Here is a 15,190-nt window from a genome sequence, read left to right on the forward strand (position 1 = left end):
CTCCCTCTTCACGAGAGCTCATCTTTCTGATACCTTGGAACTAATAGCGGAAAAGTTCGACCATTGAATAGTCCGTTATCTCCTATCGTGCCACACCTACACAGTGTACTGTTTGAAGCACAGGCACTAGAATCCGCCAAGTTAAAACCAATGTACACTGCCGGGGATAAAAAGTCTTACATGTGGAAAGACGACATCGATTTTGATCTGATGTCAACATGTCACATGGGGGTAGTACGAGGGTGAGTCAAATAAAAACCTTAAATTTGTAATAACAAATCGAAATTTCGCGCTGTTATCCTGCAAGTTGGTAAGCGTGCTACAAACAGCACCCAGAATGGCCTGTAGGTGGCAGCATAGTTCAGATGCACACATACCGTCGCAGTATTAGTATAAAGATGGCCGCCCCATTTGCGACTTGCACCAGGGAAGAACAGCGTTCTGTTATTCGGTTTTTGCGTAGTGAAGTTGTGAAACCTATTGAAATTCATCGACGAATGAAGGTTCAGTACGGCGATGCATGTTTATCACAGCAGCAAGTCTACGATTGAAGTAGGAAATTCGCAAATGGTGTGACTTCAGTGGAAGATGCTCCTCGTCCAGGTCAGGCACAACGAGTTGTGACTCCACAGAACATTGCAACAGTTGAAGCCATAGTGAAGTAAAACCGCCGAGTGACACTAAATGACATTGCAGCATGTTTCCAGATTAGTCATGGGTCAGCACACCACATTGTGCATGATGTGCTCCAGTTTCACAGAGTGTCTGCAAGATTGTCACCACGTCAGCTGACTCCTGAAATGAGAGAACGACGTGTTGATGCTTGTGAAGAACTTCTTCGGCGCTTTGAACGAGAAGGTGATGGCTGCCTTGTAAGAATCGTTACTGGGGACGAAACCTCGGTTCACTTCCCCCAACCGGAAACGAAGAGAGCGAGAAATGAATGGTGCCACTCCTCATCACCCAACCAAAGAAGTTTCGAACAGAACCATCAGCAGGGAAGGCTATGGTGACTCTCTTTTGGGACGAAAAAGGCGTCATTTTGAAGCATTACATGCCTAGAGAGACCACTGTTACCAGTGCATCGTACACAGCTCTCCTAAAAAACAATCTTCGGCCTGCAATCAAATCAAAGCGACGTGGATTGCTCTCAGGAGGTGTCCTTTTGCAACATGACAATGCAAGGCCCCATGCTGCCAGTACAACAGTTGCAACAACCACAATTTTGAGTGTCTTCCTCATCCACCATACTCACCAGACCTTGCCCCAAGTGATTTCCATATGTTTGGACCACTCAAAGACGCAATGGGAGGAAAGAAGTTCCTTTCTGATGAAGAGGTACGCCACACAGTGCATGAGTGGTTGCGCGGACTACTAAAAGAATTTTTTTCTAAAGGATTTTATGCACTTTGTAAGCGCTGGAGGACTTGCATTGAGCGTGGGGGAGATTACGTTGAAAAGTGATACAGCTTTGTACTACTTCTGCACAATAAATAATATTTAAAAACATATTTAAGGTTTTCATTTGACTTACCCTCGTGTATGTACTGATAATGGTTTCAACGTTGTCAGCCACCTGAGTGAGTAGTGGTACAGCTACGAGAGCGCCCTTTATTGGGGAATGCTCACAACCAGAAGGCTCACTGTGGTGGAAACATGTGACGCAAGTAGGCAACCATGCCGGGGAGACGCACTCGGGCTTCCTACAGCCAACCAGGCAAATTTAAAAAGGGTCAAATTATGGCCTTGCCACACAAGTTGGACGTGCTCTATCAGTTGTGCAACGATGCTGGTATCAGTGGTCACGTGAAAATTCTGATATCTATAACGAGGTTCTCGACGACCACGCAACATACACACGCTCCAGGATCGTCGTATTGTAAGTCTTGCAGTGGCAGATCGTACAACTATCAGAGCACAGACAAGAAGATGTGAGCCCAGACGTATCAACACAAACTGTTGCGAGTCGGTTATTACCAGTGGGACTACGGGGTAAACCTCTAGCCTGTATCCCACTCACGCCATAGCATCCATGTGCACGACTTGACTGGTGCCTTGAGTGTATCACGTAAGAGAGGGAAAACAGAAAGCAGTTTCTGCCTGAACGCAAGTGACGGTCATTTGCGCGAACGATGTATACCTGGTGAGTGCTGTCTCGTAGTGCATTCGACGAAGAAACACTGGCCCCATTCAAGGTCAGTCGTCTGGGGTTCACCTTAGGTGTTTCTGTAGAGGGCGCTAACCAGTGCTCAGCATGTGCAGAACGTTGTTAGATCCGTTCTTTTGCGGTTCTTGCAACAGGAAGGTGATATGTTGTTTCAACAGGATAACGCTCGTGAAACTCAACGTGCTCTGCAAGACGCGCAGTAACTTATCGGGGCAGCCCAGTCCCTAGACTTGTCTCCAATCGAACAAGTGTGGAATGTGATGGAATGAGAAGTGCCTTGTGTGACTCGTCAACCATCAACTCTTGCAGAACGAATTGAACAGGTCGGGCAGGCGCGCAATAACGTATCCCAGGACAGTATTCGCCATCTATACGATCGACTGGATGCCAGAGACAGTGCCCGTATTCCCGCCCATGGTGGCTACAACACGTACTAATAAGGGTTTCAGCACGAGTCGATAGCACAAAACCACTTGTGCTTTGGCTCTGTAAATGTAATCATTCCTCGTATTCCTTATACACTGTTGCAACAATAAATATTGAGTGAACTGGGAACCTCTAAAACAGTGTACTTTTATCAGGCAGTGTATATCTATTGCTACGTGGACGACACATTTAGAGTACGGCCACATGGAGCTGAAATGTTTCAAGATTCCCTGGAACATTTAAACTCTATTCATTACAGAGCGTAGAAAAACTCCCACTACCAGTCACAATATTATTTATTTGTCACACGACCGGTTTATCGCTTGTGCCCATCCTCAAGTGTTTATACATTCATGTACATGTTTCTATTGCTGGAGATCACTGTTTGAATACGAAGAAAATTATTTGCTGATGACTAAACAGACACAAATGGAAGAATTATAAGTGGCAAGGCGGCATTGGTGGAAAATATATCTGCACTTATATAAAGATGAAGTATCCTTATTATAATTACGCTGTGGCGACAGTTTCTCCACTCAGCTGCACATTTGTTACCATTTTCACGTCAATGTTTCAGTTTTTAAAATTTAGCTGCTTGTTTCACCACTATGTCGTGAACTCGTGACACACTGCGTTTAAACTGAAACATGCCAGTTATGGACAAAGTACGTAGATATAGGAGATGCAAAGTTGTTGCTCATACAGAAACATGTAGGCTATGGTAAAAAAACCTAGACATCGGAAGTGCAAAGACGTTGTACAGAAAGAAACTTAAAAAGCTATTATAAAATGCGAAGTTTTTGAACCACATTATGAAATTTTTGATCCATATTTTTTAGAAGAAGTACAATGATTTTATACATATGAAATTACTGAGAGCTACTACGAATTACGAAAATGATAGAACTGTTTTGAGCGACACTGTTGTCAGAGAACTTCGATATAGGAAGTAATGATGTTACACACATGAAATTTTGAAAGCTGTTACAAGTTACGAAAATGACAGTTAAGACTTGTGTTTACAAAATGACTTTTACAAATTACGATAATTACAGTTGAACTGTTGTATGGTTGCTTCGTCGGATTTCCATAGCAAACTACTTTGTTGTTAGATATCAGAGGATAGTGAGTTTTTGTTTTTGAATATTTCATGAAGCATGTGGAGATAAGATTTGTATGTAAGCTCCACTTGTTCGGTGAGACAAAGGTGTCGTCAGTTAGAACTGTGGATGCAAATTTCTAGCTCTTCGATGAGATTAATTTTCTTTCCTTTGTTGACAGTGTGTAGTACTTGTAAGTTGCCTATAATGGCTATGGCTGAGTGACCATGGCCTTTTAGATGCACTGCAAAGGTGGATTTGACAAAGTTATTTAGCTGGAAGGCATCCATATGCTCTTGGTATCTTGTAGAAAAAGAAATTAACGTTATCAAAGAAATTGCACATAGGAATGAATACAACCCAGATGCAATTGATAAACCTAACAACAAAATCAAAAACAAACAATGCACACCTAAATCAGATTCACAAGAAGGCAGAAAACACATTTGAGCGAATGCTTTTTATAGGTAAAATTTCATACCAAATGCCAACTTCTTTCGGAAAACTGGTGTTCAAATTTCTGTCAGCACTAACAAGAAGCTACAATAGCACAAAATCCACAACAGTAAGACAAATAAACAATGCCACCACAAATCAGGTATTTACAAAGTTTTATCTGACATTTGCCCACAGTTCTACATAGGCCAAACTGGAAGGAGTTTCACTGCAAGGTACCATCAGCATATGGATGCTTTCCGGCTAAACAGCTTTGAGAAACCCACCTTTGCAATGCATCTAAGAATCCGTGGTCACTCAGACACAGCCATTACAGACAACTTACAAATACTACACACTGTCAACAAAGGAAAGAAAATTAATCTACTCGAAGAGCTAGAAATTTACGTCCACAGCTCTAACTCACCACATCTTATTCTCAATGAACAAGTGGAGCTTGCAAACAAATCTTATCTCCACATATTTCATGAAATATTCCAAATCAAAAACTCATTATCCTCTGATATCTAATAACAAAGTAATAAGCTGTAGAAATCAGACGAAGCAACCATACAACAGTTCAACTGTAATTATCGTAATTTGTAAAAGTCATATTGTAAACACAATTCTTAATTGTCATTTGCGTGTAATTTCATATGTATAACATCATTGTACTTCCTAGATCTAAGTTCTCTGTCAAAAATGTGGATCAAAATTTCACAATGTGGTTCAAAAATTTTCACAAGTAATAATAGGTTTTTAAGTTTCTATCTGTACAACATCTTTGCATTTCCGATGTCTAAGTATGTTTACCATAGCCTACATGTTTCTGTGTGAGCAACATCTTTGAACCTCCTACGTCTACGTTCTTTGACCATAACTTGCATGTTTGCATGTAAACACAGTTTATATCACGAGTTCACGACGCAGTAGTGAAATACACAGCTAAATTTCAGAAACTGAAACATTGACGTGAAAATGGTAACAAATGTGCAGTTGAGTGGAGAAACTGTCGCCACGGTATGATTATAATAAGGATACTTCATTTTTATATATGAACAGATATATTTTCGACAAATGCTGCCTTACCACTTATAGTTGTCCCACTTGTAACTGTTTAGTCATCAGCAAATAATTTTCTAATTTTCTTTGTATTCAAACAGTGATCTCCAGCAACAAAAACATGTCCATGTACACCTGCGGATGGGCACAAGTCCGAAACCAGTCGTGTGACGAATAAATATTTTAGTGAGACTGGTAGCGGAAATTTTTCTACACCCTATAAAGGAACAGCCATGGAGTTCAACAGCATCCACTACGGGTAAAATTCTGTTTCCATTCATTGTGATATGAAATTCACGATGGAAAAGAGGGAAAACTATATTTTCTCGACTTGTCACTTAAGAGAAGCATGGAGCGACCTGCTGGTTATGGCGTTAATAAGAAACCATACCCCCACTAATATGTATCTCCACGTCTCGTGCCATCACCATTCGTCACAAAGAAATTCGGTGCCCAAATCCATACAACTCGACAGTCTTGCCGAAGAGTTACAACACCCACCAATAGTGTTCCATAGGAGTGGATACACGGGTCATCACATTTAAAGGGCACTGCAGTCAAAATCAAGAACGTCTCCGAAAGATGTTGAGACTGAGACCGAGGACGAGCAATCAAAAATCGCTTCTCGACCTTACGTTTTCTCAATATCCGGAATGATCCGTAGGCTCCTACGGATATACAGGATGGTCCATTGATAGTGACCGATGCCAAATATCTCACGAAATAAGCATCAAACGAAAAAACTACAGAAAAAGGAAACTCGTCTACCTTGAAGAGGGAAACCAGATGGCGCTATGGTCGGCCCGCTAGATGGTGCTGCCATAGGTCAAACGGACATCAACTGCGTTTTTCAAATAGGAACCCCCATTTTTATTACATATTCGTGTAGTACGTAAAGAAATATGAATGTTTTAATTGGACCACTTTTTTCGCTTTGTGATAGATGGCGCTATAATAGTCATAAACGTATAACTACATGGTATCTCGTAACATTCCGCCAGTGCAGATGGTATTTGCTTCGTGCTACATTACCCGTGTTAAAATGGACCGTTTACCAATTGCAGAAAAGGTAGATACCGTGTTGATGTATGACTATTGTGATCAAAATGCCCAACGGGCATGTGCTGTGTATGCTGCTCGGTATCCTGGACAACGTCATCCAAGAATCCGGACCGTTCGCCGGATAGTTAGTTATTTAAGGAAACAGGAAGTGTTCAGCCACATGTGAAAGGTCAACCACGATCTGCAACAAATGATGATGCCGAAGTAAGTGTTTTAGCTGTTGTCGCGGCTAATCCGCACATCAGTAGCAGACAAATTGCGCGAGAATCGGGAATCTCAAAAACGTCGGTGTTGAGAATGGTACATCAACATCGATTGCACCCGTACCATATTTCTATGCACTAAGAATTGCACGGCAACGACTTTGAACGTCGTGTACATTTCTGCCACTGGGCACAAGAGAAATTACGGGACGATAACAAATTTCTTGCACGCGTTCTAATTAGCGACGAAGCGTCATTCACCAACAGTGGTAACGTAAACCGGCATAATATGCGCAAGTGGGCAATTGATAATCCACGATGGCTGCGACAAGTGGAACATCAGCGAACTTGGCGGGTTAATATATGGTGCGGCATTATGGGAGGAAGGATAATTGGCCTCCATTTTATCGATGGCAATCTAAATGGTGCAATGTATGCTGATTTCCTACGTAATGTTCTACCGATGTTACTACGAGATGTTTCACTGCATGACAGAATGGCGATGTGCTTCCAACATGATCGATGTCCGGCACATAGCTCGCGTGCGGTTGAAGCGGTATTGAATAGCATATTTCACGACAGGTAGATTGGCCGTCGAAGCAACGTACCATGGCCCGCACGTTCACCGGATCTGACGTCCCCGGATTTCTTTCTGTGGGGAAAGTTGAAGCATATTTGCTATCGTGATCCACCGACAACGCCTGCTAACATCCGTCAGCGTATTTTCAATGCATGTGCGAACATTACGGAAGGCGAACTACTCGCTGTTGAGAGGAATGTCGTTACATGTATTGTCAAATGCATTGAGGTTGACGGGCATAATTTTGAGCACTTATTGCATTAATGTGGTATTTACAGGTAATCACGCTATAAAAGTATGCGTTCTCAGAAATTGTAATTTCAGAAATGTACATGTATCACATTGGAACAACCGAAATAAAATGTTTAAACGTACCTACGTTGCGTATCTTAATTTAAAAAACCTACCTGTTACCAACTGTTCGTCTAAAATTGTGAGCCATATGTTTGTGACTATTACAGCGCCATCTATCACAAAGCGAAAAAAGTGTTCCAACTAAAACATTAATATTTCTTTAAGTACTACACGAATATGTGATCAAATTGGGGGTCCCTATTTAAAAAAAAAAAAAGCAGTTGATATCCGTTTGACCTATGGTAGCGCTATCTAGCGGGCCAACCATAGCGCCATCTGGTTTCCCTATTCAAGATAGACAAGTTTCGTTCTGTGTAGTTTTTTCGTTTGACGCTTTTTTCGTGAGGTATTTGGCCGGGTCACGATCATTGGACCACCCTGTATATTTCGCTATCTTCAACTTAGATAAAAAGTATTCTTTGCTATGTTAATGACGATATACGACCACGAAAGCTGGGTGCGCATCAAATTCCATGCGAACGTGGCAGGTCTTATGTGGGGCTGACCATTAGCACAGTCGAGGAGAGATGCAAGGAACATCAGCGACACACCCGACTAAAACGACAAAGAAGACAGCTGTCGCCGAGAACTGCCTCAAATATAATCATGAAATAAAATACGATGAAGGTGGTATCGTGGTGCAAACGTCAAGTTTCTGGAACAGCGTAACTAAGGAATCTATCGAAATAAAGATCTTAGAAATCTAATGAACCGACAGTCGGTATCAATATAAAAAACACTTGAGGTCTGGCACTGACATTATTAAATTACTGTCGACCATCACGTCCACTAGAGTTGAAAAACACTATAAGAATTGGAGTTTCGCAGAATATCAGTGCGAGCTTTGAAAAACAAAATGGCATGATGGGGCATAGAGGACACCGGGAACCGAACTGGGCTTTAAATAGCGGCGCGATCCCAACTATAGTTCAGAGACAGGTTAGAGCCCAAGCAGCAAGTACATGCAGCAGTAAAACTCGCAAAACCTGAAAAAGGCAATTGGGTCGGTCGTCGAAGCATTGAGCATGAAATGGAAACAGCAACTCGGCAAAAGACTCAAAAGTACACTATTAACAAACCGCACTGAGAAAAATTAAGAGATCACGAGAATGCAGAACAGTTTAATTGTGAACTCGCAGAAGTAGCTTATGAGTTACTGTGCTTCGTATAGGTAAACACAACGAGTGGAGCAAGAATGAAAGAAATAAACGTGAAGTTTACAATCAGAGCGTATTTACCAGTTAAGTATTAACTGGATGTTAATTTGCAAAAAGAATATGAATACTGTGTGATGTTCAGCGAGCAACAATTCATTAACAACAATATAGATCTGTGTACAACAGGGGTGAAGCGTAGGAGTGAAATGTAATCACACTGATTGTTCGCACTTTAAGGCGTTAAGTACAGCGGTGGAATAGAGAGATAGGTGACTCACATAGCCTGTAGCTCTAGTTTATTGCACGCTATGTTTATCTGAGCCGGTGGCATGTGCTACACAAAAACAACGAGCTTTTGTATGTGTAATGAATATTCGTGCAAGAGTGAAGAGACTGTTTTCCTTACCGAAGACGGTGAGCGCCATGCTGGACCGGATGTCGCACACGAGGCTAGAACATGTGCGTCTCGTAATCTGCTTACACGCTACTGACATATCCTTCACTCAACGGCTCCGCGATAGCAGATGTGGAGTGGTATACGCGTGACAGTGACTCTGCATATCTTGCCTTCGCTAAGCCAAGTCTGCCGACTCGAGATGTTTGGCACCACTGTCTGAGAAATCGAACTGTGACCAAAATCGGAACTAGCACTAATAGTTGCGATTACGACACTTCACACTACAAGACCATTTGCAGAGTTTGTGCGAAGAGTAACCTGACGTGATTTTTCCAGTGCGTAAATCGGCGTCAAATTAAAACAGTGAGACATCCAGTTAGACACAAATCAGACATATCGCTAAAAAATATAAAAATAACACAGAAATTTTCACTCTGCAACGGAATATGCGCTGATCTGGAATTCCCAGGCAGATTAAAACTGGGTGGCGGACGGGGAATAAAGCGTAGAACCTCAGTAGATTCCTGCCTCACAAACTTAACAGCAGTTCATTCACACACTTAGTCGGACTAGCACTCCAGGAAGAAGTGCTACATCCACAAGTATGCTGAACGACTTCTGTGAAGCATTTGTAGGTTCAAAAGCTTTTGAAAAATTTTACTCCAATTCACTCTTTGAAACTATGACCGGTACAGGATTAAAATACTGGGAGAGCCATTCTGTTTACAGCTTGTACAGAAACCAGACTATAGTTCAAAAATGCTTCAAATGGCTCTCAGCACTATGAGACTTAAATTCTGAGGTCAGCAGTCCCCTAGAACTTAGAACTACTTAAACCTAACTAACCTAAGGACATCACACAACCCATGTCCGAGGCAGGATTCGAACCTGCGACCTGCGATCGTAGCGGTCGTGCAGTTCCAGGCTGTAGCGCCTAGAACCGCTCGGCCACACCGGCCGGCTGACTACAGTTATGAGAGTGAAGAATATGAGAAGGAGTTATTGGTTCAGAAGCAAGTGAGACTGGATTGAAACCTAACCTCTGTGTAAATCAGTTTGTGTAGCGGAACTGAAGGATTACTCTTTCGAAAGCCCGTAATCGCCACCCTTGCGACACTTAAGTTTGAAATTTGGGTGAAAGGTACCTTCCTCTGTAATGGCACAATAGTGTGACTCCCGGGGACGTCACACTCGGACTTGACGACGCCCCGGACATCAATCGACACGTGGGAAACAAAAGAACCACAGCTCTGTCCATACGACGTGTAATGTGGGTTGCTGATGTTTCTTTGGCACCAAATTTTACCACTGTTCTTCCCAATGGGACGGTGGACGTGTCACACGATGGAAAGGTCGTTACACCCCCTCTTACCCTCATTTCATCTCTTCTGTTGACGACTCTGCGATGGGGTCAGAATCGCGACGTCGAACGTTGAAGTTACGCAGTTTGTTCATGAGAGGCCGAGGAAAACATTCCAGACGCAAAAATGGCTCTGAGTACTATGGGACTTAACATCTGTGGTCATCAGTCCCCTAGAACTTAGAACTACTTAAACCTAACTAACCTAAGGACATCACACACAACCATACCCGAGGCAGGATTCAAACCTGCGACCGTAGCGGTCACGCGGTTCCAGACTGAAGCGCCTAGAACCGCACGGCCACATCGGCCGGCCTTGCAGACGCACCGCAGTTCAGAATCAGCACGAAAAGGGAGCAGGTGGTGGGAAAAGGGCGTCAATGAAACCATCCTTTTCGCTGGGACTTTGATCCCCACACATTTAGCTGCCGAAAGCCACAATTCGCAGTGTGGCGAGCAACAGGAGGACATTCTTGGAAACCTTTGACACTGCTGACACTCTCGGAATTCAACCCTTCTCTAAGAACATCCCCATCGAAAGTGATCGCACACATTTGGAGTACAGTGCGACTGCAAGCTTTGCTCTAGTGTACGCGTTGGAAGCACTAGGGACCGTTCAAAACTACTCAACGAAATTTAAAAATAATCCGAAGGAGCGAAGGGTGCTTTTGCTTTTCCAGTGTTCATTTTGTGTTCTCCTATAGAATGATCACGGGAGGATGCGACATTGAAACAGTGTGAATAAAATGGTGAACGATAGCCCCCCTCCCCCAGTTCAGCAAAACCAACGGTAGCATCCACCCACGTTCTGAGATATTTTAGTATGTTGCTCTACAGACTGGCAACTCCTTCGACAATCTCACCTGACATTGCGGATTGCCTACTATGAGGTGCAAGAGCAGCATAGTAGCCTGCCTGGGTTCTGTCTGTACAGGTAAATTTTTGAGGTGCTCAACCAAGGCAGGTAGCTCGCACCGAGGGTTTTGCTGAACTGGGGTAGTCAGAAGGCCCTTTGCTGTTTGGCGAACTTCCCCTCCGCATTCGTCCCCCTCCCCCCCCCCCGTCCCCCCCTCGTGCCACGCAATGATCACGTACTTGGAGAACGCGAAACAAGAAGGATGAAAAAGCACCCTTTACTGCTGTGGATTATGTTCAAATTAATTTCGTCGAACGGTTTCGAATGGTCCCTAGTGCTTCCAACCTGTACATGAAAGTGCAGTCACAGTGCTCTCCAACTTGGTCAGATCACCTTTAATGGGTAAATGGGTTCTACAGAAACGGTATGCGGGGCTTTTTCAACTTATTGGACTATGGAATGCTAATGCAAATAAGCGCTCTGATATTCTCTTTTATAGTAAATTATATAGAGTCGCCACCCAACGAAGTTGGGAATAAATAATTTACAATTAATTAAAGAAATTTTTAATTTGTTGGTTATTAACTATTAAGATGTCAGTATTCTCATCAAATGAACGCTGAAATTAGTTTATTCAAAAGCGTAATCATACTGAATGAAAGCAGTTAGTTAAATTAAAACATAATTTCTTAGAATCTAATTAAAATTCAGATTTTGGGCCTGCAAGAATATTGCACTTTGGTGACGACAGGTTGGAAATACTAAGATCGATTTCGGAAGGGGTGGCTACGTTGATGGGCACTGGCTCTGATCACTATGGGACTTAACTTCTGAGGTCATCAGTTCCCTAGAACTTAGAACTATTTAAACCTAATATAATTGCGTAGGCTTCCACTGCCAGAGTCACTGGAAATAAAAGTTTTCTGGGTTTGGTACCGCGTCATAATGTAAAAAACTACTGCTGCTGTAGAAAAGCCAACGTTTCGACCACGATTGCAGCAGCCTTCTTCTGGGTCTATACCTAACTAACCTAAGGACATCACACTCATCCACGCCCGCAGCAGGATTCGAACCTGCGACCGTAGCGGTCGGCCGTTTCCAGTCTGTAGCGCCTAGAACCGCTCGGCCACACCGACCTGATGGACACTCATGAAGTATAAACACAATTTATTTAACCAGAAACACAAGTTAAACACTATACAGTAAACAGATTGTAATAGCGCTTGCCGTTACCTTAGTTAAGTGTAACACTGTTTCAAATGGTTGTGTGGTGACTGACCATATGAAGGGGAAGGTATGTGAAAATTATGGGAAGAGAATGGGATAAATGCACGTACTTAGCAAGATCCGTACTAAAGAACAAAGTTAAAGACACATTACGCCTTCACCAAAGAGTCAGGGAAACAGATTCATGCCTTCCTAAGTAATAATCTTTCGACAAATGCAACTGCTTAAAATATTCTCACATAAATAAAACCGATACAAGGTGGGGAAGGGGCGGGGGATCACGCGGAAACTAGATTTTAAAAAAGGTAGCACATTTACCGGGTGACTGAATATTTTCACAAAACGGTTAAATTAAATTCACGACGTGCAAATAAAGATAAAATGAACTGCAAGAAATTCATCCCTCAATGGAGACATAGAGCTGAGGTCTCAACTGGCGCTACCAAACACCTTGTTCAGACTAACTAAGCAAGCACGCCATCCATTTGAAATTTCACGCGGTAAAATACACTAAAATCCATTAACTACCTAGAAAAGTCAACACAGCCTACATTAATTCTAGGGAACACGATTGATTCAAATGGTTCAAATGGCTCTGAGCGCTATGGGACTTGAATTCTGAGGTCATCAGTCCCCTAGAACTTAGAACTACTTAAACCTAACTAACCTAAGGACATCACATGCATCCATGCCCGAGGCAGGATTCGAACCTGCGACCGTAGCGGTTGCGCAGCTGAGACTGTAGCGCCTAGAACCTCTCGACCACTCCAGCCGGCCACGATTGATTACCGGTGAACAACACAGAAGGCAAGTTCGTGGCACGTGGTGTAAAGCATAGAGGCAAATTTATCAAATCACAGGTGAAACCGAAAGAATTCAAACTGCAATAATAAATGGAAACATTTACACGAGAATGCATCCATGCACGCCTACACACTTAGGAAAATCTAATGTAACAAAATGGGAAGCCTTTGCACACTACAAGTTCTGGAAGCACAATGAAAGTTCTAGAAGACACTTATTAAAATTGGTAAATTGCACCATTGTCTATCCTGCGTAAACTGTGGATCACATAATGAACCTTTCGCTGTAATAAAAAGTGAACTATACTACTTCAGCTAGCCTGAAGACTTACACATCTCATTCTAAGCTCAGTCTTAAGCTACCGACCACACTCACCGACTGCCCACCGTCAAGTGCTTAACCACCCCAGAACAACGAATCTCCGCGGGTTGCCAGAACAGACCATAGGAGTCGCTTCCGGCATCAACCTACCAACTGTCGATAAAGACGACTTAGAAGGCACAAATCTCTTTGCTTTGACTGAACACCTAAGGTTGCCCAGACTGACCACAGCGGGCAGTAAGTTCCATACTACTAGCTACCAATGGTAACACGAAAAATACATTTTCATGCACCTTCACACAGACGGTAATGAGAAGGATGGAAATCTAGTAGCCTGAAATAGTATATTAAATGTAAATCTAATATATGTGAACAAGTAGGTAATTTAAGTATTTTTATAGTGATGCAGTGCACAGAGACCTTTCATGGGGACGCAGCTTCACAATATCCTTAGATAAGGGCTGAAACGTCCGAGGCTGTGTTACGGTACTACAAACTCTCGTTTTAGATCGCGAAATGTATGGAAATCAACGCCCCAGGGGAAGACACGGTTCCATTGAGGTTCTTCATACCAGCGACTGAGGCATTTTCTTTCCGATTCGGAGTGGTAGCGTGTCTCGAAAGTTTCCTTCGGCTAATCATTAAAAAAAAAAACCGCGTCATTTAAATGTTGGGCGTCCTAGTTATGACCTCCATCAGAGAGATGTCAAAAGAAGGGATGAAATGGGGGTAAAGGGGGCTATGACGTGGCACATCATTAACTTGCCTTACACGTCAGGTAGACTACTGTGCGGCGTTTTCTCTGCAAGTGTCGACAGCTTGCTATTTGAAGCCTCATTCTGCCCGAGGGCGACGTCATAGGGCGCCACACTTTTGTTCCATTTCGGAGAGAGGAAGTACGCACCTATGAGCCAAATTTCAGACTTATGCGTCCCAAAGGGTGACAATTACGGGGTTTTCGAAATGTGATCCTATAATTCTGTTGCGCAGTGTAATAAGGGAAACCAAAGAAAAATTGTGAAATGAGATTAAAGTTCAAGAAGGAGCCATAAAAACTTTCATGTTTGCCGATGACATTGCAATTTTATCAGAGATGGGAAAGGACATGCAAGAGCAGTTGACGGACTGAATACTGTCTTGAAAACCTGTTGTAAAATGAATATATGTTTGTGTTATTTCTGTCACCTTTCTCCAACGTCGTAATATCATTTCAGCCATAAAAAATGTAGGTTACAGCAAAATGCTCTGCAGAAACTAAAATGTCACCGAGATGAATCATTATGCCTTGCGAAACTCAGCTACGAACCTATTGCACCTTGTGAGGATGCCGAGGTACGCCGTTCGTCCGAGAGGTTCCGAGACTGATTTTATACATGGCGTACAAGCGACGTCAGCGCATTAACTACCATGGCAGCTTGAACCAACGACTGTAAACAACAGTTGAGCATTTGATCTGCCAGTTGTGAGCAAGCAGTGCTATGTGGCGGACGTGGGCTGTAGTATTGTCAACGTTGTTGTTTCAAATGGCTCTGAGCACTATGGGACTTAATATCTGAGGTCGTCAGTCCCCTAGAACTCAGAACTATTTAAACCTAACTAACCTAAGGACATGACACACATCCATGACTGAGGCGGGATTTGAACCTGCGACCGTAGCGGTCGCGCGGTGCCAGACTGAA

At 42.9% G+C, this 15,190-nt stretch overlaps 1 protein-coding gene across 1 annotated transcript in view; it reads right to left on the minus strand.

Annotated features, from left to right (window-relative positions):
• Positions 1-9,061, minus strand: part of LOC124595428 (UDP-glucosyltransferase 2-like) — a 123,544-nt gene extending 114,483 nt beyond the window's left edge. Inside the window, exon 1 of the mRNA XM_047134166.1 lies at positions 8,953-9,061. Coding sequence (XP_046990122.1) covers positions 8,953-9,040 — 88 coding nt within the window. The 5' untranslated portion in view covers positions 9,041-9,061. The remainder of the gene's footprint in view (positions 1-8,952) is intronic.
• Positions 9,062-15,190: the final 6,129 nt, after the last annotated feature.

Source organism: Schistocerca americana, chromosome 2 (genome assembly GCF_021461395.2).
Source record: "Schistocerca americana isolate TAMUIC-IGC-003095 chromosome 2, iqSchAmer2.1, whole genome shotgun sequence".
Classification (NCBI taxonomy): Eukaryota; Metazoa; Arthropoda; class Insecta; order Orthoptera; family Acrididae; genus Schistocerca; species Schistocerca americana.